Source organism: Thamnophis sirtalis, unplaced genomic scaffold (genome assembly GCF_051295495.1).
Source record: "Thamnophis sirtalis isolate CommonGarterSnake01/CBP01778 unplaced genomic scaffold, rThaSir2_p1.2 scaffold_6, whole genome shotgun sequence".
Classification (NCBI taxonomy): Eukaryota; Metazoa; Chordata; class Lepidosauria; order Squamata; family Natricidae; genus Thamnophis; species Thamnophis sirtalis.
The window spans coordinates 38,112,531-38,140,196 of NW_028261386.1; the positions used below are offsets into that span (position 1 = coordinate 38,112,531).

The 27,666-nt window shown below is 39.1% G+C and overlaps 1 protein-coding gene across 1 annotated transcript; it reads left to right on the forward strand.

Annotated features, from left to right (window-relative positions):
• Positions 1–621: 621 nt before the first annotated feature.
• Positions 622–26,582, forward strand: POLR1B (RNA polymerase I subunit B). The gene is made up of 15 exons (XM_014052356.2): positions 622–827; positions 1,974–2,141; positions 4,410–4,556; positions 5,038–5,170; positions 8,074–8,210; positions 8,759–8,982; positions 11,111–11,282; positions 12,418–12,589; positions 14,230–14,511; positions 16,793–16,926; positions 17,251–17,421; positions 18,583–18,739; positions 21,147–21,343; positions 22,296–22,543; positions 24,326–26,582. Exons 1-15 carry the CDS (start codon positions 651–653, stop codon positions 25,209–25,211), a joined length of 3,405 nt encoding a protein of 1,134 aa, XP_013907831.1. The 5' UTR covers positions 622–650; the 3' UTR covers positions 25,212–26,582.
• The last annotated feature ends 1,084 nt before the right edge of the window (positions 26,583–27,666 follow it).

Below are 27,666 nucleotides of genomic sequence, written 5' to 3' on the forward strand. Positions count from 1 at the left end.
GCTACCTAGAAACTCTCCAGCTATGCTATTAAAACAAAAGCACCATTTTCTGCTACTCAAACCAGGAAACACAGAACAGCAGTCAGGTTAGCCTAAAATATGTATCTCTCAGTTAAAAAAAACATTATCGTGCCATCACAAAAGGTATTAACCTCTGGCTGTCAGAAAAGTGTCGTTATATTATTAATTTACATGGTAATTTAACATACTACTGTATACGTGAGTCCCCTCCAACTCTACTATTCGAAAAGTTGTGCCAATGCAAATCAAATATGAAGATTTCACTGCTGGTTTCCCCCCCACCGTGCTAAATTGTATCTTCTGCACCACAGAAGCTGCTTTTCTAAAAACTGTAGCATCCCCATAGCTTTTTCCACTTTGCATTACTAAAAGTAAAGAATTCGGCTCCAAATCCAATTCTTTGGCAGCAAAAATGGAACTCTTACTAATTACTCCCACATCTTACAGAGAAAGACAAAGTGAGCGCATTGCATCCTGGGAGCAAAAGGCTCTTCTCGCTTGCTTCGACCCTACCAACTACAAGTCCCAGCAAGCTTTGGGAGAAAAGAGGGAAGGAAGGTAAAGACGCCTGTGTCCGTCTGTCTTCCGGTAAGAGAAACACTCACATGGTTGTTCGCACATGAGAAAGCATGGATGCTGCGGACAAATGGAGGAATTTGCCCAGCGGTCCCAGCCTCAAGCATCTTACAGCGGCGGACTACGGCTTGCCCAGAGAGCAACAGAGGCCTGCCCTTCAGGATATTGCACGGGCTCATATTGAGTCGTTCAACTACGCTGTAAGCGAAGGGCTGAACTGTGCCGCGCAGGTGAGAAAGTTGAAGGGGAAAGGTTTTTTTAAAAATACTATGTTTTGGAATCGGATTAAGGATCGGGGGGGAATCGAAAAGGAACCTGGATATAAAATAATATAAAAGTGAAGCTTTTGCTTATTAGAGAAGAGACACTCCACGCCTTTTGGAGATTCCGCCTCAGCAAATCAAATAGTGCTTAGGGGGGAAAAACGGTACTGTATGCGATGCAGTATTTTCATTGTATTTATCATATCTCTTTAACAGACTTGGTTGTAAATAAAAAATTGAGGGAAAGGAATTTTTGATGTAATGTATATAGTTTCTAGAAAAGTTTCATGCTGGAGTTTAACAACCCCCAGCATGCTATGATGTTTTACTGCATTTGGTTACTATGGTTGGAAGAAGAGGTACAGTTTGGAAAAAATGTGGAAAGGTGGGTTTTTTTTTTGTAAATTCACTTTTTTATGTGTTTGTAAATTCACATTTCTCTAGTTATGTTTCTCGCCTATGTTCTTTCCTATGCTTTTTGGCTGTTAATTATATTGGTTAGCTCCAGCATAGGGAAGCGTTTCCTCTGTGAGAACATATTTATTGTAGTCCAGTGTTTCTCAACCTTGGCAACTTGAAGATGTCCGGACTTCAACTCCCGGAATTCCCCAGCCAGCAAATGCTGGCTGGGGAATTCTGGGAGTTGAAGTCCTGACATCTTCAAGTTGCCAAGGTTGAGAAACACTGTTGTTGTCATTTATCAGGTTTATACTAATGTATGGTAGATGTCATAAATGAAATCTTGACCATTTCTTTTGTTTTTTAATTCCACTCTTCATCTGAAAAAGGCTCTCACTTTGGCTTCCAAACTCATAATTTAAAAGTCTTGACAAAGAAAAGGATAATGATGGAACAAGGAAAGAAAAGAAAGCTGGCCTGTTAGACACAAGGTTACAAATCAGGAAAGACCAAAGATGGGTAGTTTCTCTGCTTGGTTGCCTGACAGAATGGCTGCTGTTAGTTGACAATTGAGAAAGCGAAAAGTACCTGTGCATTGAGACAATGTTATTTGATATCCCAGCCATAAAAATCTCTTTTCCGTCTAGGATAGATTTTTTTAGATCCTTTCTAGTTCTAATTGGCATAAGATAAACTCTTATTTTTCTTTTAAAGGATATTCCTCCTTTGGAGTTTGCTTTTAAGAATGATCGGATTACTTTGGCCTTTTCAGGGGCCACTATCAGCCCTCCTATGGTACCAAAAGGGAGTATATGTAAAGAGTTGAAAGTTTATCCAGCAGAATGCCGAGCACGTAGAAGCACCTACCGTGGGAAACTGACTGTAAGTAGAGGAATAAAATAGCAATAGCTCTTAATACTTAGACTTATATACTGCTTCATAGTGCTTTACAATCCTCTGTAAGCAATTTACAAGAATCAGCATATTGCCCCCATTAATTTGGGTCCTCATTTTACAAACCTTAGAAAGAAGCCTTGAGCTACTCCTAGTTGAACTCCTGGTAGTTGGCAAAATTCGCCTGCAATACTGCATTCTAATCTATGAGCCACTATGGCTCTTATACTTCCAAATGTTTTAGAACTTTGTTTAAAGCAGAGTTCCCTGATGTTTCCAGCTTTGCGGACCGACTTGGGAGGGATGGATGACACCAGTGGCTGGCAAGTACGCATTCCATTTCTGCAAGCAGGCCTGCTGCTCACACATGGAAGATGCACACCCTCACATGCCCATACTCACCAGCTGTTTCCACAGCCCAATTGCAAACCTCTCATGGCCCACAGGTTGGGGGACCCTTGGTTTAAAGCAGTGGTTCCCAAAGTGGGTGGTACCGCCCCCTGGGGGGCAGTGGAATGATTTAGGGGGGCGCTAAGAGGCAAAGGGGGCAGCAGGGGGGCACTAAGAGGCAAGGGAGTGGCAGGGGGCGCTAAGAGGCAAGGAAGGTGGCAGAGAAGTGCTGGAGGTGGCTCTTTCGCAGGGCGCAAGACTCTACTTGGAATGACAGGGCCATAAAAGGGGATATAGTGTGTTGTGTGTAAATAACAAGCCCCAGAAAGGCCATCCAGCCTCAAGCGAGAGCCTCACACCAGCGATAGGGAAGAAAATGGAGAAACGCACACCTATGGGTGCATTTAAAAGCAAAGCAGAGAAGCTAACTCGTTTCTTTCCCAAGGCTCCTTCTCCCCGCTTGGGAGCTCCTCTTGAAATCCTTACCCACAAAGCAAGGGCTTTGCCTGGCTATTCTGTTTTGTGCCCCTCCTCCCTGATTTATTTATTTTTAAAAAACCCGGATTGAAAAAAGCGATCCAGGGTCGCCGTAGGAGCCGAGCTTCCTTCAGTGAGTTGAGGCACCAAAGCCTATCGGCCTCCCGTCTGCTTTGCAGTCCAGAAGTGGGAGAGCGGAGAGGCGGGTTCCTAAGCCCAAGAGGGAGAGGGAGAGAGGAGGGTCCTGGAGGGTTGCTGAGTCTCTTTGGAAGAGGAGGCAGAGGATGGGCTGCCTCTTTTTCTCTGCCGATCTGCGCTGGAGCAGCAGCCCTTGCCAGCCAGCAGCGCGGAAGGAGTGCTCTGCCCATCCCACCGCTGGAGCCTATGTTTCTCTCCCACCCACCCACCCACCCGCCTTGGCCCACGAATGTCAAGCCTGCAGTGCCCCCCGGCTGCTTCGGCCCAGGCCCCGCCGGTTTCATTAAGTGTGGAGCAGGCCAAAGGCGAGGCGGAGCAGGTTTCGAGGGAAGGCGAGCATGCAAAGGGGTTGCAGGGAGACCTAGTGATGCAATGGCAGAGGCCTTCCTGCATGGCGACAGAGTTTTATTCTCCTCCAAAACCATGTCTTCCCTCCCTCCGCCCTGCCTCCCCGAAAACTTCTGGCCCAAATTTTTCTGCCGCTGCCCTTCCTGCCGCCGGTGCTCAGGCTGCTCCCTGGCCCCAGAGAGAAGAGTGCCCTGCCAATCATAAATTCAGCAGGGAAGCTGAGGAGGCGAGTGGGAAATACATGGGGGGAAGGAATCTGTCATACCTGCATGGAAGATTTGCGTGACAGTAAATGGAATGGTTTCATTGGAAGTCGGGAAGAAATGAGCCATTTCAATATTTAAGGTTTAAATCTAGAAATCAGGGGTTCTAGTTTTGGGTACCACAAGTTCCCCCTGTGGCTTGTGCAGACAAAGAGAGGATCAGAGTCTTGAGCTCTGCCTGTAACCAGGTTTTTAAAAACGGGGATCCTCTGGGTCCCACATCCTGGATTTCTGCCTACAGTTTGGGAAATAGCTGATTGCCCCTTCCTTTGAAAAGACTTTTTTTTCTGGTATCACTTCATCAAGCCCATCCATCACATTAAGAATTTAGTGAACAGTGAAGTAGTTACTAAATTTTACTGCATTTACTAAGTTACTAGTTACTAAGGTTCTTGATAAATGACTATCAGACTTTGAAAACCTGGTATCACTGGATCATGTTTGATATATATTATAGGTAAATGTTCTTTAGACAGTTTGTTACAAGAATTTAGAGTGGGTTTTTTTCTTTGAATAGAAATCCCAGTACTCCTTCAAAGCTATTTTTTTCCTAAAATCACTGTTTTTTCCTCCTTTATAGGCTGATGTCAGCTGGTCAGTTAATGGAATTCCTAAAGGAATTATTAAACAGACTCTTGGGAATATTCCAATTATGGTGAAATCTAAATTCTGTCATCTCCATAACCTTTCTCCCAAAGCACTTATCCAACACCATGAAGAAGAAGAGGTATTATTTAATTTGGCTGGTTTGTGTGTAAAGCAAAAGCTATTTTGTAATTTCTGTGGATTTTAAATATCCATTTTAGAAGTACTCCTCTGAGATTTTCTCTCTTTTTTCTTTGGAGAAATAAGCTCCATTTATTATTGTTAAATGTATATAATTACTATTGGATGTAGAGTTATATCAGTTTTTAAGATGGAAAATCTTATGGTAATAATTCAACACTTTAAAAATACAAAAAAAAAAAAATCCAAGAAACTTAAGACAATATTGCAATAGTCTTAATTTAGATTGCCTATTTTTCTGTACTTAAAGTGTTGAATATATGTAAAAAGATAGGGCTTGTGAAAAATAAAAGTTTCAAAAATGTTGTTTTCCCCGCAATTTTGTAATTCACTTTTTCTAGGTTGATCAGCTGAAATATTTCATCCTTTTTGGCCTGATAACTTGGTTTATGATTAATGATCATTTCTTTCACTTTTGGCAGGAAATGGGTGGTTATTTCATAATTAATGGAATAGAAAAGTTGATAAGAATGATGATTATGCCTCGGCGCAACTTTCCTCTTGCAATGATAAAACCAAAATGGAAATCTAGAGGCCCGGGCTACACAGAATATGGTAACCTTTGACTTACAAATTGACTTTGTTCACATCATTTTACTATTCTCTTGTAGAATGTATTTTGGATACATTGTATTCTACAATTTTGTTTCTGATATAATTGGATCTGTAATATTTTATGACATTTCTAAATCTGAATGGTGAGAAAGTCTGTGCTGTTGACTTCCCTTCTCTAATTATGTTTATCCCATCTTCACAAAATCCATCATTCACAGGTTTTGGTTCAGTTGTGAGAAAACACTAAAAAATGTCCCCAAAGTGTAGATTGATTTCATACACAGTGCTAAACGTATACCGTGTTTCCCCGAAAATACGACCTGTCCTGAAACTAAAGCCTTGCCACATTTTTCGCGTGGGCAAAAATATAAGTCCACCCCCAAAAATAAGCCCCCTGGACAATCGCTCCCTCCGGCCAGGCAGAGCAGTGCTGGCTGACCTAGCGGTATCCCGAAGGTGCCAAGCCACAGGAACAAGTTGGGGGGTAAAGGCACTCATGTTGCTTGGTGATTTTGGGGTACCGCTAGGTCGGTCAGCGGCGCTGTGCCCAGCTGAAGAGGGGGGTTTGCCAGGCAGCTGCTCTCTTGCGAGCGGGCTCCCGAAGAGCTGGGCACAGCCTCAGAGTCGAATGCCTGTGTTGCGCTGTCGCAGCAGCAACACAGCAGCAATGAGGTGACCACGCTCGCAAGCAGCCGCCCGGCAACCCCCCTTTCCAGCCAGGCACAGCACCACTTACCGATCTAGGGGTACCTGGAAGGCACCAAGCAACGCGAGCGTCTGTTCACCACCCTCCGCCTCCCGTGGCTCGGCACCTTCGGAATGCCCCTAGGTGAGTGAATGGGGCTCTGCATGGCTGGAGAGGGGGGTTCCACAAGCGGCTTTTCCGCTCCCCACTCGCGCGACTTGCAGGCTCACAATGCCCTTGGCTAACTCTGCAGAGCCAGGGCATCTCTGACGCCACCCACTGCTTGGTTTTTTTTTTTTTTTCAGCTTTCAAAGCACGGAGGACAATAGCAATAGCAGTTAGACTTATATACCACTTCATAGGGCTTTCAGCCCTCTCTAAGCGGTTTACAGAGTCAGCATATTGCCCCCACAGTCTGGGTCCTCATTTCACCCACCTCGGAAGGATGGAAGGCTGAGTCAACCTTGAGCCGGTGAGATTTGAACCGCTGAACTGCAGATAACAGTCAGCTGAAGTGGCCTGCAGTACTGCACCCTAACCACTGCACCACCTCGGCTCTATACTCGGCTCTGGACAGATGCCATTCTGGGAGCACGCTCTATGGTTGTGGGCTGCAGCGCGTACAACCACAGAGCGTACTCCCAGAGCGGCATCTGTCCTCCATTGTGGCTTCCAAAGCACGGAGGTAGGATACTGCTGTGGGAGTATGCTCTATGGTTGTATGCTACCATAGAGCGTACTTCCAGAGCGGCATCTGCCCAAGGCCATATTTCATGGATCAAAAAAATATAAGACTCTGTCGTGTTTTCAGGGAAACACAGTAGTTTTAAAGTTTTAAACAACTCCAAAATGAACAAATTACATTATGGCTTAGTGTGTTCTGTGACCTAGGCCATTATGATACGGAAGGACAATAAATGGGAAAAATCATATTAAACTGTATTTAACATTATGTGATAATCTTATTTTAAATTAAATGTGCTTTTCACCATACTCATTACTCATTCAGTCCTCCCTTCTTGGAGATTGATTGATTCTTGGAGATTGATTCAGACAGGCCTTTTGATTGAAAATTGTAATGTGCCCCTCCATGTTCAATCTCGCACCAGTTCCTAATGTTTGCCTTAGGTAACCCTTGGGTGCAACTACTAATTTAGCAACCATTCAAAGTTACAACAATGCTGAATGAGGGGGACCTTATGACCAGCTCTCAAAGCAACTTGGAATTACATGATCTCCATTTGCAACTTTCACAACCAACTTCCCGCAAGCAAAATCAATGGGAAAGCTGGCTGGAAGTCACAAGTTGCTTCTGCTGTTTTTTCTCCCAGTGAGCCCCTGGGCAGCTTGGGGATCTTATACTCTGTAGTGGTAGCCTGAAACACCTGCCCACTCTCTGTAATGCCTGCCTGTAACTGGCCTGCTTGTCTGGGATGCAGTTTCATCATCTTCCCACATGTTGTTCAGATGCAGCCCTCACTTTAAGAACTCACAATCCTCCAGTTAGCCTATGCTTAAGATCAGAAATGATTTAAATTGTTTAAAGTTGGTTCAGCAAGAAGAAGCTAAGGTCAATGTAGAATGTTATTAATTTTTTTTTTTTTTAAATTTATTTTTATTTTTTTCTCAACAGATTTTAGACTGTTTGTTAGAAATCCATACCGTGTACGGGTTCTGGGAAGTCAGGAGGGGGGAAGTTGGAGGGGGGTTGGGGGAGAGGGTGGAGGGAGGGAGGGGTATATATTAGGCTAGACAAGAATTTGGTGGTAAACTAGAATTATTTTGACATACAAAAAATTGTACTTCGATGTCTTACTGATTGAGGAATGATGAAATGTTTGCCTTAAAAGAAATAAAACTTTTGAAACGAAAGAACTCACAGTCCTCACTTAACAATGGCAGGCAACAAGGACTCCCAGAATTGTTGTCACAAAGTGATGTGATAATGTCACTCCTTGTGACCACATTGCTTAGTGAAGGAATTTCTGCTCCTAGTTACATTGTAAGCTGAAGACTACCTGTATTTCTAGGTAGTAACTTGTTGCATTCAGCAAAAGAAAGGCATTGCATGCCTGCTATCTAATGGCACAAGGCTGGCTAGGCATTCTGGGAAGAATAACTCCAGTACATCTGTAGGTCATAAATTATCTGGGGAAGGCAATTTTGATAATAATATGAAACAGTAATATTAAGACTTGTATCTTTTGATGGTGTTTAGGGGTCTCAATGCACTGTGTTAAAGATGAGCATACATCTGTTAACATGACCTTACACTACCTTGATAGTGGTTCAGTGATGGTGAATTTCATCTATCAGAAGGAGCTGTTCTTTATCCCACTGGGATTTCTCCTTAAGGTATTGTCATTACATTTTGTTCTCAGAGAGCTATGATTTCCAGAAGTATAAGATGTGGGGCAATAACCTTGTTTGCCAAACCATAATAAAAATTACTTCCATCCAGTTCAGCAGCAACTTGAAGCAATAAAAAACAGGTATATTTTTCTTAGAAGGCTGTTTAGGGTTTTATTGTAGTCAACATAGCTGATGTAAATGGTTATTCACAACACAGTGACTCTGACCTGATTCAGTTACAGAAATCAAATCCTGAATTGGTTGGCCAGGCTAATACAACATGTGTATCTCAAACACAGTTCAGTGGTAGAGAAACTATTTTTAGATATTACTGTCTGCAGAGATGGGGTTCTATTTCTGGAAGTTATTCACCTTTTCCAAATCATTATGAGGCCACTATTATCAAATTATGTAATTTAGAATACTATAAAATGTGTCCAGAGTGAGATTAGGAATATGAATATAATAAATCCAGTAAATGATTTTATGAATTCTTTATTAATAAGCTCCAAGCCATCTAAAAATTCCAACTTTTTATTTTTCTGCTCCAGGCATTGGTTGGTTTCTCAGACTTTCAGATTTTCCAAGAACTGATTAAAGGGAAAGAAGATGATACATTTTATAAGAACTGTGTCTCTCAAATGCTGAGGCTGGTCACAGAGGATGGCTGTCTGACCCAGAAGCAAGTGCTGATCTTCTTAGGACAGCGCTTCAGAGTAAAATTGAACCTTCCTGATTGGTATTCTAATGAGCGTGTTGGAGAGTTCCTTTTCAAGTACGTACAGCTGTTTAGGATCAGACTGAATCCGAGCCTACATTGGGGTGCATCTGGAAAAATTATCAATGTCTTAAGCGTTTCCTAATGAACCATACTTTCTGTGTTGTGTGAAGCATTGCCTTTTCATTTGAATCATCTAAATTTTGTGTTGAGTTCTCAGTGTCATGCTTGACCAAGAATATAAATTATGGTTGGAGGCTATAGAAAGGGCCAGCTATATTTGGCCTGGAGGAATCAGATATGTTTGGCTTGAGAATGGCTGCATGATTCACATATATGAACAACTGTTTATCAAATGTCTACACTGGTCATCTCAGCTAAACAACTCTTCTTATGTAAGAGGGCAAATACTTTATTTCCTTAAAGCCTGAAAATTTAATCTATCTTTTGATTAATAGAATTACTATCTTAGAGTTATATGGATATTCTTTGTAAAATTTTCCTGGAGTAGGGTGAATCATTAAATTCAGATGCAGATTCATCTTATTAATAGGACTACATAAAATTTGCCTAAAAGACAATGTAGGTTTTAGCTGAATGCTAGAAGAAACTTCAGATAGTCCTTGACTTATAATTGCTTGCTTAACAATGGTCCATAATTATGATGGCCCCGTAAAGGATGCTTTACAGCCCACAAAGCACTTGGTCATGTGATCATGATGACCTGCTTAGCAACCTGTTTGCCCTTAAAACTGATTGCCAAGCATCCCACAATCATAGGACCATTTGCAATTTCCTCTACTGGCTTCTCCAGAAAGTCAATGGGGAAGCTGGCATGAAAGGTTACAAGTTGCAGTTGCCTGCTGAGAGGACTCCTTCTTTTCTTGGGCTGGCTGAAAGAACTGCCTCTCAAAAGTGCAGAAACAGAACTGAAATCCTGAAGATTTCAGCTCCATTCTTGTACCCCACCAAAAGTGCATGGGCCCCCAAGGGTGAATGAGTCTCTGCACAGGTTGTGCAAGAGTATCTCTCCACTCAAGGGCTTGGATTTCAGCAGTGAGGATTTTCAGCTCCTCAGCAGAGCTTCCCAGAGTTTATTTTTATAAAAAAACAACCCGAGGCACCCCACATTCCTTACCTGGGAGTCTTATCATATAAACCACCTGTGTGATTGCTGAACAACCACAACTAGGAATGCCAGGATTGCAGTTGTTAAACAAAATTACATTGGCACTCAGGTGATATCTCGCATAATAATCGCTTTGCTCAACAACTGAAGTTCTGGTCCAATTGTGGTCCTAAGACAAGGACTACCTGTTCTTGACAGAATTATGGAACAAAATTGTTTGGAAATTCTCTCATTGATCCTTATATTTTAAATAGTCCTAAAACATAGGCAAAGCAACATATCAAGCAAATTTATATTTATGTTTCTGAGATTATATAATAAGTCACATGGCCTTATCTAATGATAAAGAATTCATAGCTCTTGGTAAAATGATAGATTCCATAAATGTATAATATCACTGAGAAAGACATTACTCATCTTGGTTTTCTGACTATTCTGGACAGATTACAATTTTCAACAGAAGGCACTGCCTTGTCTTGTTGATGGAGTTAGATGAATGAACTTCCAGGGAACAGTGAGGCTGAAGGTTAAACAGGAAAATTTATAAAAATCCAGAAGGCAGCAAATTATGTTTTATTGCCAAAAATATATATATTTCTCCCTGAAGTCTCCAGCAATTGAGTTACTTTTGAAGGAAACTTTGCTGTTACATTTGAAATTCCGCCTTCTAATAGGTAATACCAGTTCTCTTTAGTAATTTTATTCCACATTAAATCCTAATGCATTTGAGATAGAAACAGTTGCCCCCTTATGTCAATGAAATATTTACTAAATCTAGTACCTTTGAGACATTTTGGACTTCAAATCTCATGAGCCCTAGTCTGTGTGACCTGAAGGAAAGCATTGTGATATTTATAGTCAAAATCTTCTGAATAACGTTGGCTATTTTTTCTACATTAATATACTGAATTTATTCCAATAAAAAATAAAATTTATTTTAGGGTATGGATTAGTTTTTTCTTAATCCATATTGTATAACAGAGTGAATGCTGATTGATTGGGAAGATGATTAAGGAAATTCAGAGGGTGATTTGTTCTTATTAATTGTTCCTATAGCCAGTGCATCTGCATACATTTGAAAACGAAAGCTGAGAAATTCTACTTGCTTTGTTTCATGACACGAAAGCTTTTTACTTTATCCAAAGAGGGTTGCATGGAGGACAATCCTGACAGCTTAATGAATCAAGAAGTGCTCACATCAGGACAACTTTATCTCATGTTTTTAAAGGTAATGCTTTTAAATTTGTCCCCTCTCCCCTTCTTTTCCCAACATGGTTATGCACACATGTATTCACATTGTGTACAGACAGGCTTCCACTGCTGGGTTCCTGTAACATATTAGGCCCTAATGTGATTCATTTTATTTTGGGATTACCATGTCTGAACTACAATTTTCATTTGTAAACCATAGTTTACAATAGGTCAGGAATTAGCCTTTTGGTCTCTTGAAGAATGGCACACCATCTGGGGTAAGGGGACAGTCTCTGAGGCACAGCTAAAACTTCTGAGCCTCTTGATTATCATTGAGTAGTGTAAAAATTGGAATGGGAGTGGGAGGCTTTTGGGGAATAAATCACTCCCGTTCCTGTCCTCAATACCATCCGGGGACCAGCCCAGCTCTGGTACGTCCCATGCATGACTGCTGTCTCCACCAACGTTGGAGAATGGGGCGTTGGATCTTACCTGATACGTCCCTTCTCTAGGCAGGTGAAGACAGCGGTCATCCCCACCCTGGGTTCCTGGCCTAGTGACAGTGGGCATTATGGAGCTAAGGGGGGAATTTTAGTTTAATTTTTTTGGAGGATTGAAAGCAGTCAACCAATGCACAGCAGTCTACTTATCTCCTTCGTCACAAAAGCGGGAGGACACTCCCCCAAGGCGATGACATCACTTTGGTAGACTCAGTTCTATTAGTTACTGACTGAGTTAACCCATGCATGACCGCTGTCTCCACCTGCCTAGAAAAGGGGCGTATCAGGTAAGAACCAACGCCCCATTCTTGCCTTGTTGCAAACCCCACTGGTGTTTTGTCTATGGCACTGAGTCATGGAATAATTTGCTACAAACTGTTGACAAAAGGGGCATCACTTGAAGTTGAACATCCAAGAAAGTTGCATTTCAGAATCTTACAAATGCCTATTTGGGTTCCGTCAAAGTATTTGTTGACCCTTCATTTAAAATATAGTGACTAAATTGCTATTAATAGATTAGTTAACATTTTCTTAATTTACCTTACCTTACAGTCTACTCTTAAATATCTATAAATCAACTTACTGAAATTTTCATTTACTTGTATATACTTCATACGGTAACATAGAAGATGTTTGTTTTAAAGCCCCTCTATCTTATTTCCTGTCTTTCAGGAGAAGATGGAAACTTGGCTACACTCAGTTAAACTAGCATTAGATAAGAAAGCCCAGAGGTCAAATTTAACGATTACTTCAGAAAACATGATAAAGATTCTTGGCTTGGGAGTAGATCTCACCCGGATGCTTGAATATCTCCTGGCAACTGGTAACCTGCGCTCAAAGTCAGGTAGGATTGTCTGCAATCTAATTATACATCTGTCTTTTTTTCTAATGAAATTGGTACAATATTATACTCCTAAAGGGCCTTAATTGAATTATTGAATAAAATTAGATGTCAACTCTGCTCCAGAGTTGTATGAAAAAGGATTTTCAAAAAATAATGACTTCTCTTTTTTTGTAATGTATACTGTGATGGGTTTCCTCTGTTCCAGCTTAATAGCAAATATTGTAATCATAGTTCATAAAAGAGTTACATTGAATTCTTAACTTCATTTGTCCATTTGAACCAGTGCTGCAAATTGCAAAATTACCAAAACATTTCCATCTCAGCAGACATATTGCTAGATCTTACCTCTAGGGGGTAAGGGATGTATTGCACATATTCCACACCTACTTAAAAGTGTCTTCTTAAAAGAGCATATTTTCCTGGTTTTGTATTGACTGATTATATGCCATTAAGTAGTGTTTACTCTTAGAAACCACAAAGTTGCTGCATAATCTCTGAAAATTACCTTTTCAGTTAAGAAGGTACATGACTACCATACACCACCAGGAAAAGTTGCAACTTCTTAAAAGAAAGCAATTTTGGCTTCGTGTATGAAATACACAAATTCCTTGAATTTATGTGAATCTTTTAGCTAGTTCTCTATAGGCATTTTGGGGCAAATCAGTCAGCTTGTTCACGTGTGCCACTGAAACTTAATGGCACAGAGATAGTGTATTCCTTGTTGTGCCTGGCTCTTCCCATGAGTACCTGCATCCAAGCCAAATTCACAGTTTGTTTAACATGATTTTGTTCTTTGCCTCATTCCCAAGCACTGTAGATGGGTAGATGTTTGTGGTGAAATTTCCATGTTGCCTAGCTTTTCTCACCCTATAAACATTTAGAAAAACTTAAAATTCTAGAAAAAAAATTAAAATTCAGATAATTCAAAATAAGAAAAAGAAAGATTCAGATCTGCTGTTTGTGCATGATGTATCACAATTCTTTAACTTTGTTTATTTTTATACAGATTTGTATGTGGATTCTTGAGTATTTTACTTTTAAGCCACCAAGAATTATTTAGAAAGGGAAATGGGTGGTATAAAAATTTGATTAAAAAATGAATAGCTTTTTGTTCTCAAATTTTGACGATTTGAATGTTGAATCTTAAATTTTCTTAGGATGGAGTGTACAGATGAAAACCCATATAATTAACTTACATATTTGAGTTTTGTTTGTTGTATTCAAAAGTGCTTTTTTTTTCTGTGTGTGACCATTTTTTGCTTTGGGATCAGCTCTTCTCAGCTAATCCTCTTCCAAAATTACATTTCTGCAACCCGTGAGAGCAATGCAGAGTAAAAAAAAAAACTGTATCCCAAGAGGAGATTAGGGAATCCATGCAATGCCTGCGAAACTTCTTGCTCTTTTCTGATCTCTTTACTCCTAAGAGTACTGATATTCCTTGTCTAAAATCTGAAGTTCTAACACTTGGTACGTGTCTCCCTGAGAAATGCAAATGTAGCTAGAGCTTAGTTTTTGCCAAACTCTGTTCATAATAAAAGCATTAAACTGCTGCTGTTCAAAAACAATTGGTCTAAGTACAGAACTGGAGAAGATCAGATTTCTATTATTTTCCTCTTACCCACCCATTATGACTTTCTAAGGTTTGGGCATGCTGCAAGCATCAGGTCTATGTGTGATAGCAGACAAGCTGAACTTCTTCCGCTACCTCTCCCATTTCCGCTGCGTGCACAGAGGAGCTGCTTTTATGAAGATGAGAACCACAACAGTGCGCAAGCTGTTGCCAGAGTCCTGGGGCTTCCTCTGTCCTGTCCACACGCCAGATGGGGAGCCTTGTGGCTTGATGAACCATATGACAGCCCCCTGTGAAATCGTAACCAAGACTTTCCACACGGTATCTCTGCTACCGTTGCTTTGCTCTTTAGGTGAGTGTTAATCATTTGGAATGGTCAGAAAATGCTTTTATGGAAAACCAATCCTCGTATGAGGATGATCACTTTTTCAGAAGTATAAATTCTGCATGTGTACAATCATTTATAAAGCAGTGGTCTTTTCCCTGGATCTGAAGGATCTTAATATTCCCTGGAAAATGTATCCGAATCCTCAGATCAATAGCAATACTCCAGTTATCCATCTTTCTTCATAAAGTATGGCTGCATCTTAACAGTATTATACAACCATCCTATGGGTCATGAATAGGCAAGCCAGAAGCAACCAAAGTAGCTGTGTGAAACTGGCACAATTCCAGTAACAATTCAAAGAAAAGTATATCTCATGCACTTGAACACATTCTGCAGCAATTATTCTGAAGGATGTGCAGAAGACTTCTCGTAGTCCTCAATTTATGAACACATTTGAAACCAGAATTTCTGTTGTTAGGTAAGGCAGATGTAAAGTGAATCACACCTGATTTTATTATCTTTTTTTGCCATGGTTGTTAAGCAAATCAGGCTTCCCCCATTGTCTTTGCTTGTCAGAAACTGGCTGTGAAGGTTGCAGTCACCTGACCCTGGGATGCTGCAACCAATGTAACTGCATACCAGTTGCCAAGCACCTAAATTTTGATCATGTGACCATGCTGCAACGTTTGTAAGTGTGAAGATCAGCCATAAGTCACTATTTTCAATACTATTGTAACATCAAATGGTGCTAAATGGATGATTAAAAGACGATTGTATTTAGAAGCAGATTATCTCTGCCTGAAATTAAAAGTGGGGGAGAAATCATTCTCATACATGTTTTATGCGAACTTACATAATTCATATTCCTGAAAATGGAATGGAATTGCACCTAACTGGACACTTTTCAACAATGTAATAATGCAGCATGTGATTTAAGTTAAATGGCAAAGGTTACACAAAAATGTGCACAATTTGCACTTGACATGCTTTGTGTTGGGAAAAAAATATTTGCATACAATATACATTTAGAGAATGGAGACAAAAGGTATAGTTGAAAAAACACCCAATTATTGTGCAAATTTTAAAACACTAAAAGCACATGGAAGCAAGACAAAATGAAATTGGAATAAGAAAGAACTTACCGAGATTGAAGACACATCCCTCCATCCCTATTTTTAAAATAATCTTCCTGCCCAATAAGTGCAGCCACACAGAACTAGGTAGACTAAGGGATTTTTCATACATAAACTTCAAACTGACCACTGATGATATTTATGCCTTCTTTTATGTAATTTCAAATACTTGACTATTAGTTATCACAACAGACCCTTAAACTTGTTGCAATCCAGTGATTCATTTCCTTTTAATCAATTTCTTCTCCATTCCCTCCTAGCAAAACAGTAATATCTATGTTATTAATAAAATTAATTTATGTAACTTATAACTTTTAAGAACTGAGCTTCTTTGAGTCCTCATTTTCGCTTTTATAATGTTTATTATGCCTTTTAGATAGTAAACCTGGAGGCAGATCTTGCCTTACTATTTATATTTATAAGCCTTTCTGGAAGCTTTTTGGCTGAATACTGAGGAAAATGTGCTTTTAAGAAATAGCATTAGATGTACAGTAACATAATGGAAAAGACACCTCAAGGAGTTAACTGTCTATTATTATTTAAGTTAAAATAGTGCTGTAATAATGTTTTTTACTTGCAAGAAGAATATCAAAAAATAAGATTTTTTTAAAAAGGATTGATCTCAAGATGTTTCACAAAGTGTAATCTGGCTATCAGATGAATCTCAGAAAGCCTCAAATTGTATCAGTGGACCATAACAGCCAGTCTCTAAAGATGGATGAACTGACAACAGCTCAAGTAGCATGACAAGATAGTTCATTTTTGTGAACCTTATGAAATAAACCATTAATTCTCCAGAGGCAGAGATGAGGCAGATAAAATGAGATTTTTTTCACCAACTTGCTTAGTTTGTGGTTAAATTGGGGCTTTGAATATATTAGGTTCAAATGCAACATTTTTGTTGCTGTAATTGGTTTTCAGATTTTCCCATTTTTTATATTAAAAAGAAATTCTACCATTGTCTTCCATATACTTCCACACATAATAAGGGTTCCTTGATCAAAGCAAATCCAATCTGTGCATTTACCGAATGGCCATGCTGGGGAATTTTAGGAATTGCAGTTCCAGAATACCAGTGAGAAGATAATTAAATTGGACTCCACTAACTTTCTGGGAAGTTTCTGTACAGTTGTTCATAACATGATAAGCATTGCCACAAAATGTTTCCATAGGTGTCACCCCAGTTGATGGTGTACCAAACCAACCTTATGCTGAATGTTATCCAGTTACATTAGATGGAGCTCTGGTGGGCTGGATAGAGAAGGATCAGGCTCCTGATCTTGTAGAGACTTTCCGGCGCTTCAAGGTGAGTCTTCTTTGCTTAACTTCAAAGTATATCTCAGTTCCACTCTCTTGGAAAATTGTATCATTTCATTGATTGGGTGATGGCACCCATGATTGTCATTCAGGATTGGATGATTTTCCAGGTGTGTTTATACCTCCTTTAGAAGTCATACCGGTAGCTCTTGGCAAATTCACTTCATGTCTCTCCTTCCTCCCTTTTAATTCTCTTTAAATCTTACAAGGCTTATTATCACTACCTGTGAATTACTTTAAATGCTAACTATTTCTCCTTTCTGCTGAAGGATATGAAAAACAAATCATTTTGAGTTTTGATATCTGTTAACAGGCAACGCAAGAAAAGAAGATTCCAGGTTGGACAGAAGTGGTGCTCATTCCGATGACAGGGAAACCCAGTCTCTACCCAGGACTTTTTATTTTCACTACCCCTTGTAGAATGATGCGTCCTGTACAAAACTTAGCTTTGGGGAAAGAAGAATGGATTGGCACGATGGAACAGGTAACACTTTTAATATTTATAAGAAAGCATCAGCTAATCCAAAACTAATTTATTGTATTTCAGCAATTGGGGGTGGGGGTGGTGAGAAAGAGATGCAGAATACAGATGCGCCAAAATTATACTAGGTATGAGTTGGAGAATGTCTTAAATACATTTTCAGAATTCTCCTACATTATCAGAAGATCTTTCCAGAATCCAGGTGGTTCTTGTTTCCTGACCTTGCCAGCCTCTCAGGATTTGATAGAGGGCACTGAAATGAAATGAAATGAAAAGTGGGCAAAATTGCGTAAGGCTGCCAAATCTTACAAGAGCTTGACAGTTTCAAATCTTGCATTCCCCCCACCCCAATGTTGCAAGCATATTTTGCCCCTGAAAGCATGAAAATTTTGTTGAACATTTTGGTGATATTGTGAGCTTTTAAAAAAGAAATACTTATTTGGGGGTGGGGGGTGTAGTTGAGAGATCCTGGAAATGTGTTTCTGACCACTGGTACATGTGATCAGTAATAGCTTAGTTGTGTAGCTGAACCCTTTTTCTTAAGATTAGCAAGTGTCCATTTTAAATAATAAGTAACAGACTGTTGTGCTCACTTAATCTCAGATTTCTATGTTTTCAAATATCACTAGCTCAAGAATAAAGCATCTGTTGTGTGTTTCCTTCCCTCCTCCATTATCCATTCAAGCTGAAAAAGTACAGTTGCTTGAATCCCTGGGGAGCTGGGTCAGTATGTATAATACTGAGCAGTTCCCAGTATTTCTCTTACAATTTAGAACAAATTGCTATCAAATTGCAGTCAATAACAATATCATTAATAAGAACTTTGAATTTTGTCCAATTGGCTGCATATCTAAGGCTATTAATTCCGGTTGCTGCCTTTTTTAATTTTGTCAGTCTAAATATCAGATATTTTAACTTGGGTAGATACATTTTTAGAAAAAAAAACATGAGATATGATTCCATTATCATAAACTCTAATATAAAGTGTATTGAAAACAATGGCCTTCTGGATATTGCATATTAAGATTGAATTTTTCTGCAGTGGGCTGCTAAAATTTTACTGGATTAGTTTTGCAGAATGATTATTCTTGTAATAATAAGAACTGGAAGCAGTTCAGTGGATTTGATAGCTTTTGAAAGTGATGGAAACTGGTTCCCCCTTAGGTATTCATGAACATTGCAGTATCCAAGGATGAAATTCAACCTGGGTTGACCACTCACCAGGAGCTTTTCCCCTATAGCATGCTAAGTGTGGTGGCATGTTTCATTCCTTTCTCTGATCACAACCAAAGTCCAAGAAACATGTACCAGTGTCAGATGGGTAAGTATTTACTGTTTTCTAACTATACTAATAATTAAATTATTTCCATTGCATGCATCTTTGTAAGCAAGCAGGCAGAAGCAACTAGACCCACACATGAAAGGTTCAAGCTCACCACCGTTATATTCTGCCTATTACAGACTGTCAGTAATAAAGCCTGGGAACAGATAAAGTTCTATGGAGTTTAAAGGGAGGGTGTGTGTCCCCCAGCTAGATCTATTGTGGTTGCACAAGGACTCAAGACTAAATCCACACTTGACGCCTCCCCCTTGTCTGGCTAGGTATTTCCTTACAAGAAATGACTACATCTATGCATAGGAATTATCAACAAGGTTTCTAAGGACTTCTATGTTTTGCACAACTATAGTCTTTTAAAAAGGAATAGAATACAAATTGGGAATATTCCAAGAAAAACATGAAATGTGCTGAGCAGTAGAAAATGAGAGGAAGAGATAAGACTATTGCAGCATGAACATAATAGAGAACCTTAGAAAAAAGTGACGTTGATTACTATAAATTGGAGTATTTTATTGTCTTATTACATGTCACATTTTTGTAAAAGTTACTGTTGTTCTTTGATACATTGCTCTTTCCAATTTCTTTTATATATTATATTTATATACTATATTTACCAAAAGGAAGATTAATTATTTTCCATTAAAATTGTCTTGACATGTATTTATTTCTTATTTCACTAATATTTATTCTGCCTCAGCTCCAGAGACTCTTAGTGGCTAACATGCAAATAACTATTGATAAAATGCAATAATCCTAACATAAATATAATAAAAATAGTATAAAACAAGTCATGACAAAAAAAATGTACATAAAAGGAACCCAGGCATTCCTGTCTTTTTGATGCCACAAAATTCCCGCTGTTTTGCCACAGACACTTCTGTCCCTAGAAATTTCTTATAGATGTTAAATAAAATGGGAATGAGCTTCACGGCATGTAATCTGTTTCCTCAAGGATCCTGTATAACTGCAACTCAACTGATTTCTCCAAAATCTGCCTTAAAAAGAGGATATTGGAAGCTGGCTGGCAGTCATCTAATGCAAACAGAATTTATAAACAAGACAAAACCCAACCACATTTTTGAAGTTGGCAGCCCTTATCCCCTTTCTCAAAGAGGCAGTGCTCATCTCTGAAATCCCTACAATTCATTCCCCCTGCCCCGGGATTCTCAAAGGGCTAGATGGGGCAAGGAGCCAACATGCTGGTGTCTGAGCACATTCCACAGAGGACCCTGTTCCTATCAGTGACATGCTTTAACCAATCGTCACTGGAGACTGAGGGATGTAATTAGCGTTAAATATAGTTGTTGGATGGATGGACTCCTCTGATGCAATAAGAACAGAGCTGCCTTGAGACACTGTTGTCCTTGTGTCCTCAGAGATGCCACATTCATTCTGCCTCTATTACAGAGGCTCCCTACATTATCCCCTTGAGCTCCTTGATAAACCACGGAGCACCTCAGGATTTGCAGACTGGGAGGATTCTTAGGCTAAGGGTCAGATTATAACTGGAGCCTTGAGACAAACATTCTTTAAGAGAAACAGAGAAACCATTTCTCTCGCTGAGGGGAAGAACAAAAGGGTTGAGATGAAAGAACCTCTTCTATCCTTGGATTCCATACCTATTTTTCTGGAGAAACCTTTTTTCTCTAGGATCAGCAAGGGACTCTTCTCTTATGCCTGGTTGCAGATACCGTTACTTGTTCTTTTGTTGTTGTAGCGGTTTTTCTGGCTCTGCCATTCCGGAAATAAGATTTTGGACTAATATGGATGTATGCATCTCCAGGATGTGCATTGCATTTTTTTATTTAATCTTCTTAAAATTAGAAGCATAGTTTCACTAGACACTGGGATCCAGACATTATGATAGGCCAGCCTGGCAGAGTTGTAGACATGTTTGTAGAGTTTCTTCAGGGTTAGTATGAAGCAGACAAGATTAATCCACGGCAATTCTATTTTTACATATTGGACATGTAGCACTGAAGTTACATTGAGTATATTCTTAGAAAGGAGAAGAAGGGATTAAATATTCAGTGGCAGAGAAGAAACTTGAGCTGGCAAATTTGGATGGCTCACTGAACAAAATAGTTCTTACGTGTGAGAGAGGGAGGGAAGGAAGGAGCAAGTTTGCAACCAGTTCAGGATATTTGCACCTTTATTCCTGTTCAGTCTCTTCTGATTAGCAAAAACTCTTGGGTTTTTTTTTCCATAGCCAATTGTCTGTTAAATGATAAATTATCAAATTAGGCATGAAAACATGTGATTTGCAATCAATTTATGGCCATTCCCTTAATGAAAGTTGCAATATATTCTTGAATACCTTTTCCAACTGTAGATAATCCTTCTGTGTTTTTTTTTCTTCCCCTCTTCTACCCCCACTTGTGACTCCTAGGTAAGCAGACAATGGGTTTTCCACTTTTGACTTTCCCATATCGATCTGATGACAAATTATACCGGCTTCAGACTCCTCAAAGCCCGTTAGTTCGGCCATCCATATATGATTATTACAGTATGGACTCTTATCCCATTGGAACAAATGCCGTTGTTGCTGTGATCTCCTATAGCGGTTATGATATGGAAGATGCAATGGTAAGGCCATAGTAAAACGGATATGGATAGAAGGAAATTTTTCTTTTTGTACTTGTGAAAATCACATGAAGAACTTGATTTTCCAAATGCAGGTAGTCCTCAAGTTACAACAGCATCCCCATGGTCACGTGATCAAAATTCAGACGACTGGCAACTGATTCATATTTATGACAGTTGCAATGTCCTGGAGTTATGTCATCACTGTTTGTAACCTTCTGACAGGCAAAGACAATGGGGAAGCCAGATTCATTAAACAACTGGCAAAAGGTTGTAAAATGGGACAAGACTGACTTAACAAATATTCCACTTAGCAACAGAAATTTTGCACTCAGTTGTGGTCATAAGCCGAGGACTACCTGTAATGGTCTTTATCTCTGTGGTAAAAATATTTCTACCTCATCAAGTGGGAACGAAAAGTCATTCTTTGTAGAAAGTACCTGACAAGAATTTTCTTGAAAGGAGTTGCATACATGAGCATCATTGCTTAAAAAAAGGCTCACCTATTAGTCTACATTTGTTATAACATATCAGAGGTTAAGAGATGGTTTTAAAATTCAAAAACAACAATTTTCATGTAACTTGGAAATGTGAAACTTTGTTTAAACTTAATCTAAAACAATGAAGTTCTGCCTGTCGCCATTCAAGTCAGGCCCATGGCTTGGGATATCTTTTGAGGGTGGGATAACAATTTCAGGCACTTTGAAATCCAAGCAGCCCTTCCCCAAACACCAATAGCTTCAAAGTGACACCCTTTTGGTTTGTGGTGCCACTGGCTGCACCCTTCCCATGCTGTACATAGTACCCAATACATATGGAAGTGGGTTAGGTTTTGTACAAAGTAGGGAAAACTGAAAGTAACTATTATTGTGTTTCCCATAATGTGGAAAGCAAAATCATTTACATTTATAAAGGCATTGTCTCCTTTATTCAGTGTGAACTTGTATTCCCTTAGATCCTGAGCAAGTCTTCTTGGGAGAGAGGATTTGCACATGGCAGCATCTACAAGACAGAACGTATTGATCTTGCAGAAAAAGTAAAGCAAGGAGAAGACAATCTAGTGTTTGGGATTGGGCATGATAAACCTGTGCAGAGTTTGGACCCCGATGGCCTGCCCTACGTTGGAGCTAGACTTCAATATGGAGATCCTTACTATAGCTATGTGAATCTCAACACAGGGGAAAGCTTTGTGACCTACCATAAGTAAGTGCTGGTTGTTGGTGTTTCAGCGTTGTTTCCAATAGAAATCTAGAAAATGCTTTTTATAAATCTCATGGATATCTCTCAATTGTTTGGGTTCCATAGCATAATACTTTAACTATGGCCCTGTTGGATCAGGTCCTTGGCCCAGTCCAGCAGTCTTATAGTGGTCAATCAACTGTACAAGATAGTTTGCTTGTCTCCAAGCAGATGATGTTCAGAGGCAGTCACATTACTATCAAGGTTAATACCCATTGATCCCTAGCAGGTAGCTTGCCTATCTAAACAACTCAAAAATATTGTCTATAGAAAAAAAAAGTATGAGTTTTGAAACTGTGTTTCCCCCAGAATGTGCATGTTGTTACCATTTTTTCCAATGATGTTGTTTGAGTAAGCGACCTTAGGAAAGTCAGGTTCTCATTTACCACATTTTTTCTACAAGTATTTTTTCTCTCTCCCTCTCCCCTCACTTCTCATAGCTGCAAGACCTTTGTTGACTTGCTTCCTTTCAGATCAGGCAGATATTTTTACTATGGAAGCAAAAGAAAATTAATGGAAGAAGCTTAATAGGAAAAAAACCCCTTCTCTTCCTCCCTAGCATTCTATTTTAGCGGTATATTGCCTCTGGATATGGTATTGTTGTGTAGCGATGAATGCCAGTAGCAAATAATAAAATTAGTGAATTAATTTAATCCCTGTTTGTGGCTTTCTGAATTGCCATTCTCCAATAAGCATCAAGGGAACCTATAAATTAGCTATGTAGTCTATGTGCAGAGGATGTTCTGCCTCAGCATTGTAGTGGAAAAATAATATTTTGTTCAATTCCCTAGAATCCACTTGTCAATTTAATTTGGTGATCCCAACTTTTTACTTATAAGGGGAGAAAGGAAAACAATATTTTCCTTCTTTCTGTGTGTCACAAATAATTATACACAGTAAAGCTCATGTCCACCCCATGAAAAACAGCTGTTTCTGCCTTGGAAGGAGTTTTTTTCTGTTTTCACTATCATTTTGTAAATCTGTATTGAATATACTACCTCAACCAACTTTAAAATTCCTCAGCAGCTTGTTAAAAGTACTTTCAGTGTTTTAATTTTATGCATGTAAAAACAAAGTGTTTCTGAGCAAAACATGACTAGGTCTGATTGAGAATTGCTTGACTCTGAGGTAAGAAACAGGAAGCTGTTACGTAGTTGGCAGCATATTTGACCATTAATTTCTTGGATATCATCATGCCACTGTAAATGTAATGAAAAGGAAGAAAAATTAGGTGAGCATTTTAAAATTCATGGCACATTTCCTGGTGCCTGGACATCAAAGTCCAGATAATTTTTTGGAAGTTGTTTTTTCAACTGTTATCCACAATGTTAGATTATGTGCCCAGCTATTTCAGTCTGATCTGTGTTAGCAGACAACAGAAGCTGCAAAATCACAGGTGAAGGCACTTTCAAGAGATATGTGTCTTTTGAACTGAAAGTCCAACAGTTGGACCCCTAACTTTTTGACTTCCAAAAGGCATGCTCTAAGATTAAACTTAGACTTTATGTTCCTTTTCTACAAATACTTTCTTCTGCATACAAAACAGCCTGAAAACAATTACCGTTAAGATTCAGAATGCTATTACATTGAGAGAATCTGCATTTTTTTGTATGTATAGCATTAGCATGGTTATCATCTTCTGTTTAGTCTCTATTTAATGCAAGTACTTATTTCCTCCCAAAATATGTTGGAAATTTCCTGTAGAAGCTCTTCTGGTAGTAATTAAACTCTTTCCTTTTTTCCCAGGAATAAAGAAACTTGTATTGTAGATAACATCAAGGTGTGCAGTAATGACACTGGAACTGGAAGATTCAAGTGTGTATGCATCACTTTCAGAGTCCCCCGGAATCCAACAATTGGGGACAAATTTGCCAGCCGTCATGGACAGAAAGGCATCTTGAGCCGATTGTGGCCAGCTGAAGACATGCCCTTTACCGAAAGTGGAATGGTGCCAGACATCCTCTTCAACCCTCACGGTTTTCCATCCAGAATGACCATTGGCATGCTGATTGAGAGCATGGCGGGAAAATCAGCCTCACTTCATGGACTCTGTCATGATGCAACCCCATTTACGTTTTCTGAAGAGAATTCTGCTGTGGAATACTTTGGCAAGCTGCTGAAGGCTGCCGGCTATAATTACTATGGGACGGAAAGGATGTACAGTGGGGTATCTGGAGTAGAGCTCGAAGCAGACATTTTCATTGGTCTTGTGTACTATCAGCGCCTGAGGCACATGGTCTCTGACAAATTTCAGGTGAGGACTACAGGGGCCCGAGATAAAGTCACCAACCAGCCCATTGGAGGAAGAAATGTACAGGGCGGCATCCGCTTTGGGGAAATGGAACGAGATGCTCTGTTGGCTCATGGCACGTCCTTTTTGCTGCACGATCGTCTCTTCAATTGCTCAGATCGTTCAGTGGCCCATGTTTGTGTTGACTGTGGTAGTCTTCTCTCACCTCTCTTGAAAGCTCCACCAGCCTGGTGCACCACTCGCGCCCGACAATACGTTTGCGCCTCTTGTGACCAAAGTAACACCATTGAAACAATTGCTGTCCCTTATGTCTTCCGCTGCTTTGTGGCAGAATTGGCTGCCATTAATGTCAAAGTGAAACTTGATGTACAGCAAATATGACAACTGAGCTGTCCTTTTCTAATTTTGTAGAAGTTATATATAAAAGGACTTATTTGTGTAGTACTGTAAGATCTGACTGATGCATATTTATAAGGAAAGGGGCACTCTGCATATTGTCTACAAGAAAAAAAAACATGCTAGAGATGTTTGGAATTATTTAATAAGCTAAATAGCACATGGGTCTTTCTAAAAGGATTGAATGCTAATTTCATTTAATGCAATACTCCTTGTTCTCAGAAAGCCCAATAATTTTTCTTTCACTCTTTGGGATTTACAGCTGTCCCTGACAGCAAAGAAAGGCTGGAAATGTAGAAAATGACATTCAGAAGCTTTTTCCATAGAAAATAAGTAGATGTCCCTATTCCATTTCAGTATTTAATAACTATTTACATTTAAGCAGAACATTATTTTGATTGCAGCCTAATTGATAGCACTGAGAAGTGATATCAAAGTGCCTTTATAGCACCTTCCTTGATGTGGATATTATAAGGAAAGGAGAAAGTGCAACATGATGGCTTGTTCTTTTTATTTTGCAACTACCTTGAATTAAAGATTAAAGGAGTTCTGTTTTGTATTTAATAAATACCCAGAAAGTTTCTGTAATATTTTCACTTTCCATTTTGAAGGGAGATGGTTGCACTGTCTGCTTCAGTTGTTATTTTTATCTGTTTGACATTCAGCCATGACTTATCAGTCATGACCTGTATATGTGTCTTTCATAATCTGTATCCTGCATCTGGCAAGATGTCATGATTTGAAAGTGACTTAGGAATGGAGTAGTTCTTGTTTTGCCCTTCCCCATTTACCTAACGTCATTCAGAACAGAAAGAAAATTGCAATTTGTATTCAAATGATTTTTCCCTATTAAAGTACTTGTGGACTTTTTTAGAATACTGCTGAAATGTTGCCTATCTTGATCATAAATCTACAGAAAAAAGTCTGTGTGGGATAAAGATTAAGCTTTTTCAAATAAATTTTTAAGTCAAATGGGTACTGATTTTAGTGGATTTCATTCTAGGTTAATTTTAAAGTTCCATTTAGGCTTTTGCCTGGATAAAAAATAAATGTATAATCTCAAGTATATTTATTGAAGATCATCACAGTTCATTGCATTTCATTTAGGGTGTTTGAGCCTGGTGTATGCAGAAAGCTAGAAAGAAGAAACCAAAGATTTAAAAAAGATATATGATTGGCAAACAATTTGTGTTCCTCAGTGAGGTTGTGATTAAAAAGGAATTGTTAGTCAGATTTCTAGAAAGTCATAGATTGAATATTTTATTGCTTCAGTAATATGTGTTTTTGGCATCTGAACCAGTGTAAAATTGACTGATCAGTGAGCAGAAAAAAGGAAAAATAAAAACAGAAATTCAGGGTCTAGCCTCTCTATTTCACCACATACATTTGGACATTAGTCCTATCTATAGCCAAGGCAAGAGTTTCAATTATGGGACTCCAGTCTCAACTTCATAGCTTCTTATCCTAAATTGTATCACAAATCACAAGTATTTAGTAATGTTAAAATGGCTACAGCTTTCATCCTTATGAAAAGTATGATGTGAATACACCTTTATCCATGGTAATCTTTTTTAATGACTTTTTGCACAATGCACATAAATGCACAGATTATCAAAAGGCTGAAGGTTGATGCCTTGATTCTGTCCTGTATAAGGTGGGGCAGACAAGCATTCAACATTCTGTTGTTATATCTTATCACAATAAAGTAACGTTCCTCGAATTATTGTGGTATCTGTTTCACATAAGCTTTTTCAAAATCAGTGAAGGTTGGCTAATCCTACCTTCTGCTGGAATTATTTATCCAAATAGCATTTTGTCATTATTAGTGACATTGTGCAGTCATAATGTCACTAATAAGCTCAAATTTAACTCAAGACTGACAGCCCCAAAGAACCTTTTACTTATTCATGACACCCAAATTCACATATTCCATTTTGCTAATTCATTTTTGGTCTCAACTAGGAGAAAGGCAGTAAGAGATGAGATCTTTGAGTCCTACATTACTGCCCATCTTCTGCCTCTGGAACAAAGTAGAGGAAGAACAGTATAGAGAGAAATAATTGGTACGTGTATCAAAAATTCATTCAATGCAGCCTTGTGCTAATTCAGTTTAAACCAAGGAAGCTTTTTTCTGTTTTCATCTAACCACAGGAACGTTTCCACATCTCAAAACTAGTTAAGCATCTAAATCACATTTGAACAAGAATATCAGCAACCATTGTCTTGCTTTTTTATTTATAAACAGCCAGGTTAATGAACAATCTCTAACCACTGTAGCCTTTTTAATATTAAAGCCTCTTTAATATTTAATAATGTTTAATAAAATAAGCCTCTTTCATTACTGTGACATTTGAACACACACCATATTGCTTCGAACAGGAAACCTGAGAGCACCTTTCCCAGAAATTACATCAACACCTGTGTTCAAATTTGCATATCT

What these genes read in the sequence shown, in the direction of transcription:
- POLR1B (XM_014052356.2), top strand. Translation starts at nt 651, where the DNA reads ATGGATGCTGCGGACAAATGGAGGAATTTGCCCAGCGGTCCCAGCCTC. An exon ending in GGCTGAACTGTGCCGCGCAG is followed by an intron (nt 828 to 1,973) that starts GTGAGAAAGTTG and finishes TTTCTTTTAAAG; the next exon opens with GATATTCCTCCTTTGGAGTT. An exon ending in AGCTTTGTGACCTACCATAA is followed by an intron (nt 22,544 to 24,325) that starts GTAAGTGCTGGT and finishes CTTTTTTCCCAG; the next exon opens with GAATAAAGAAACTTGTATTG.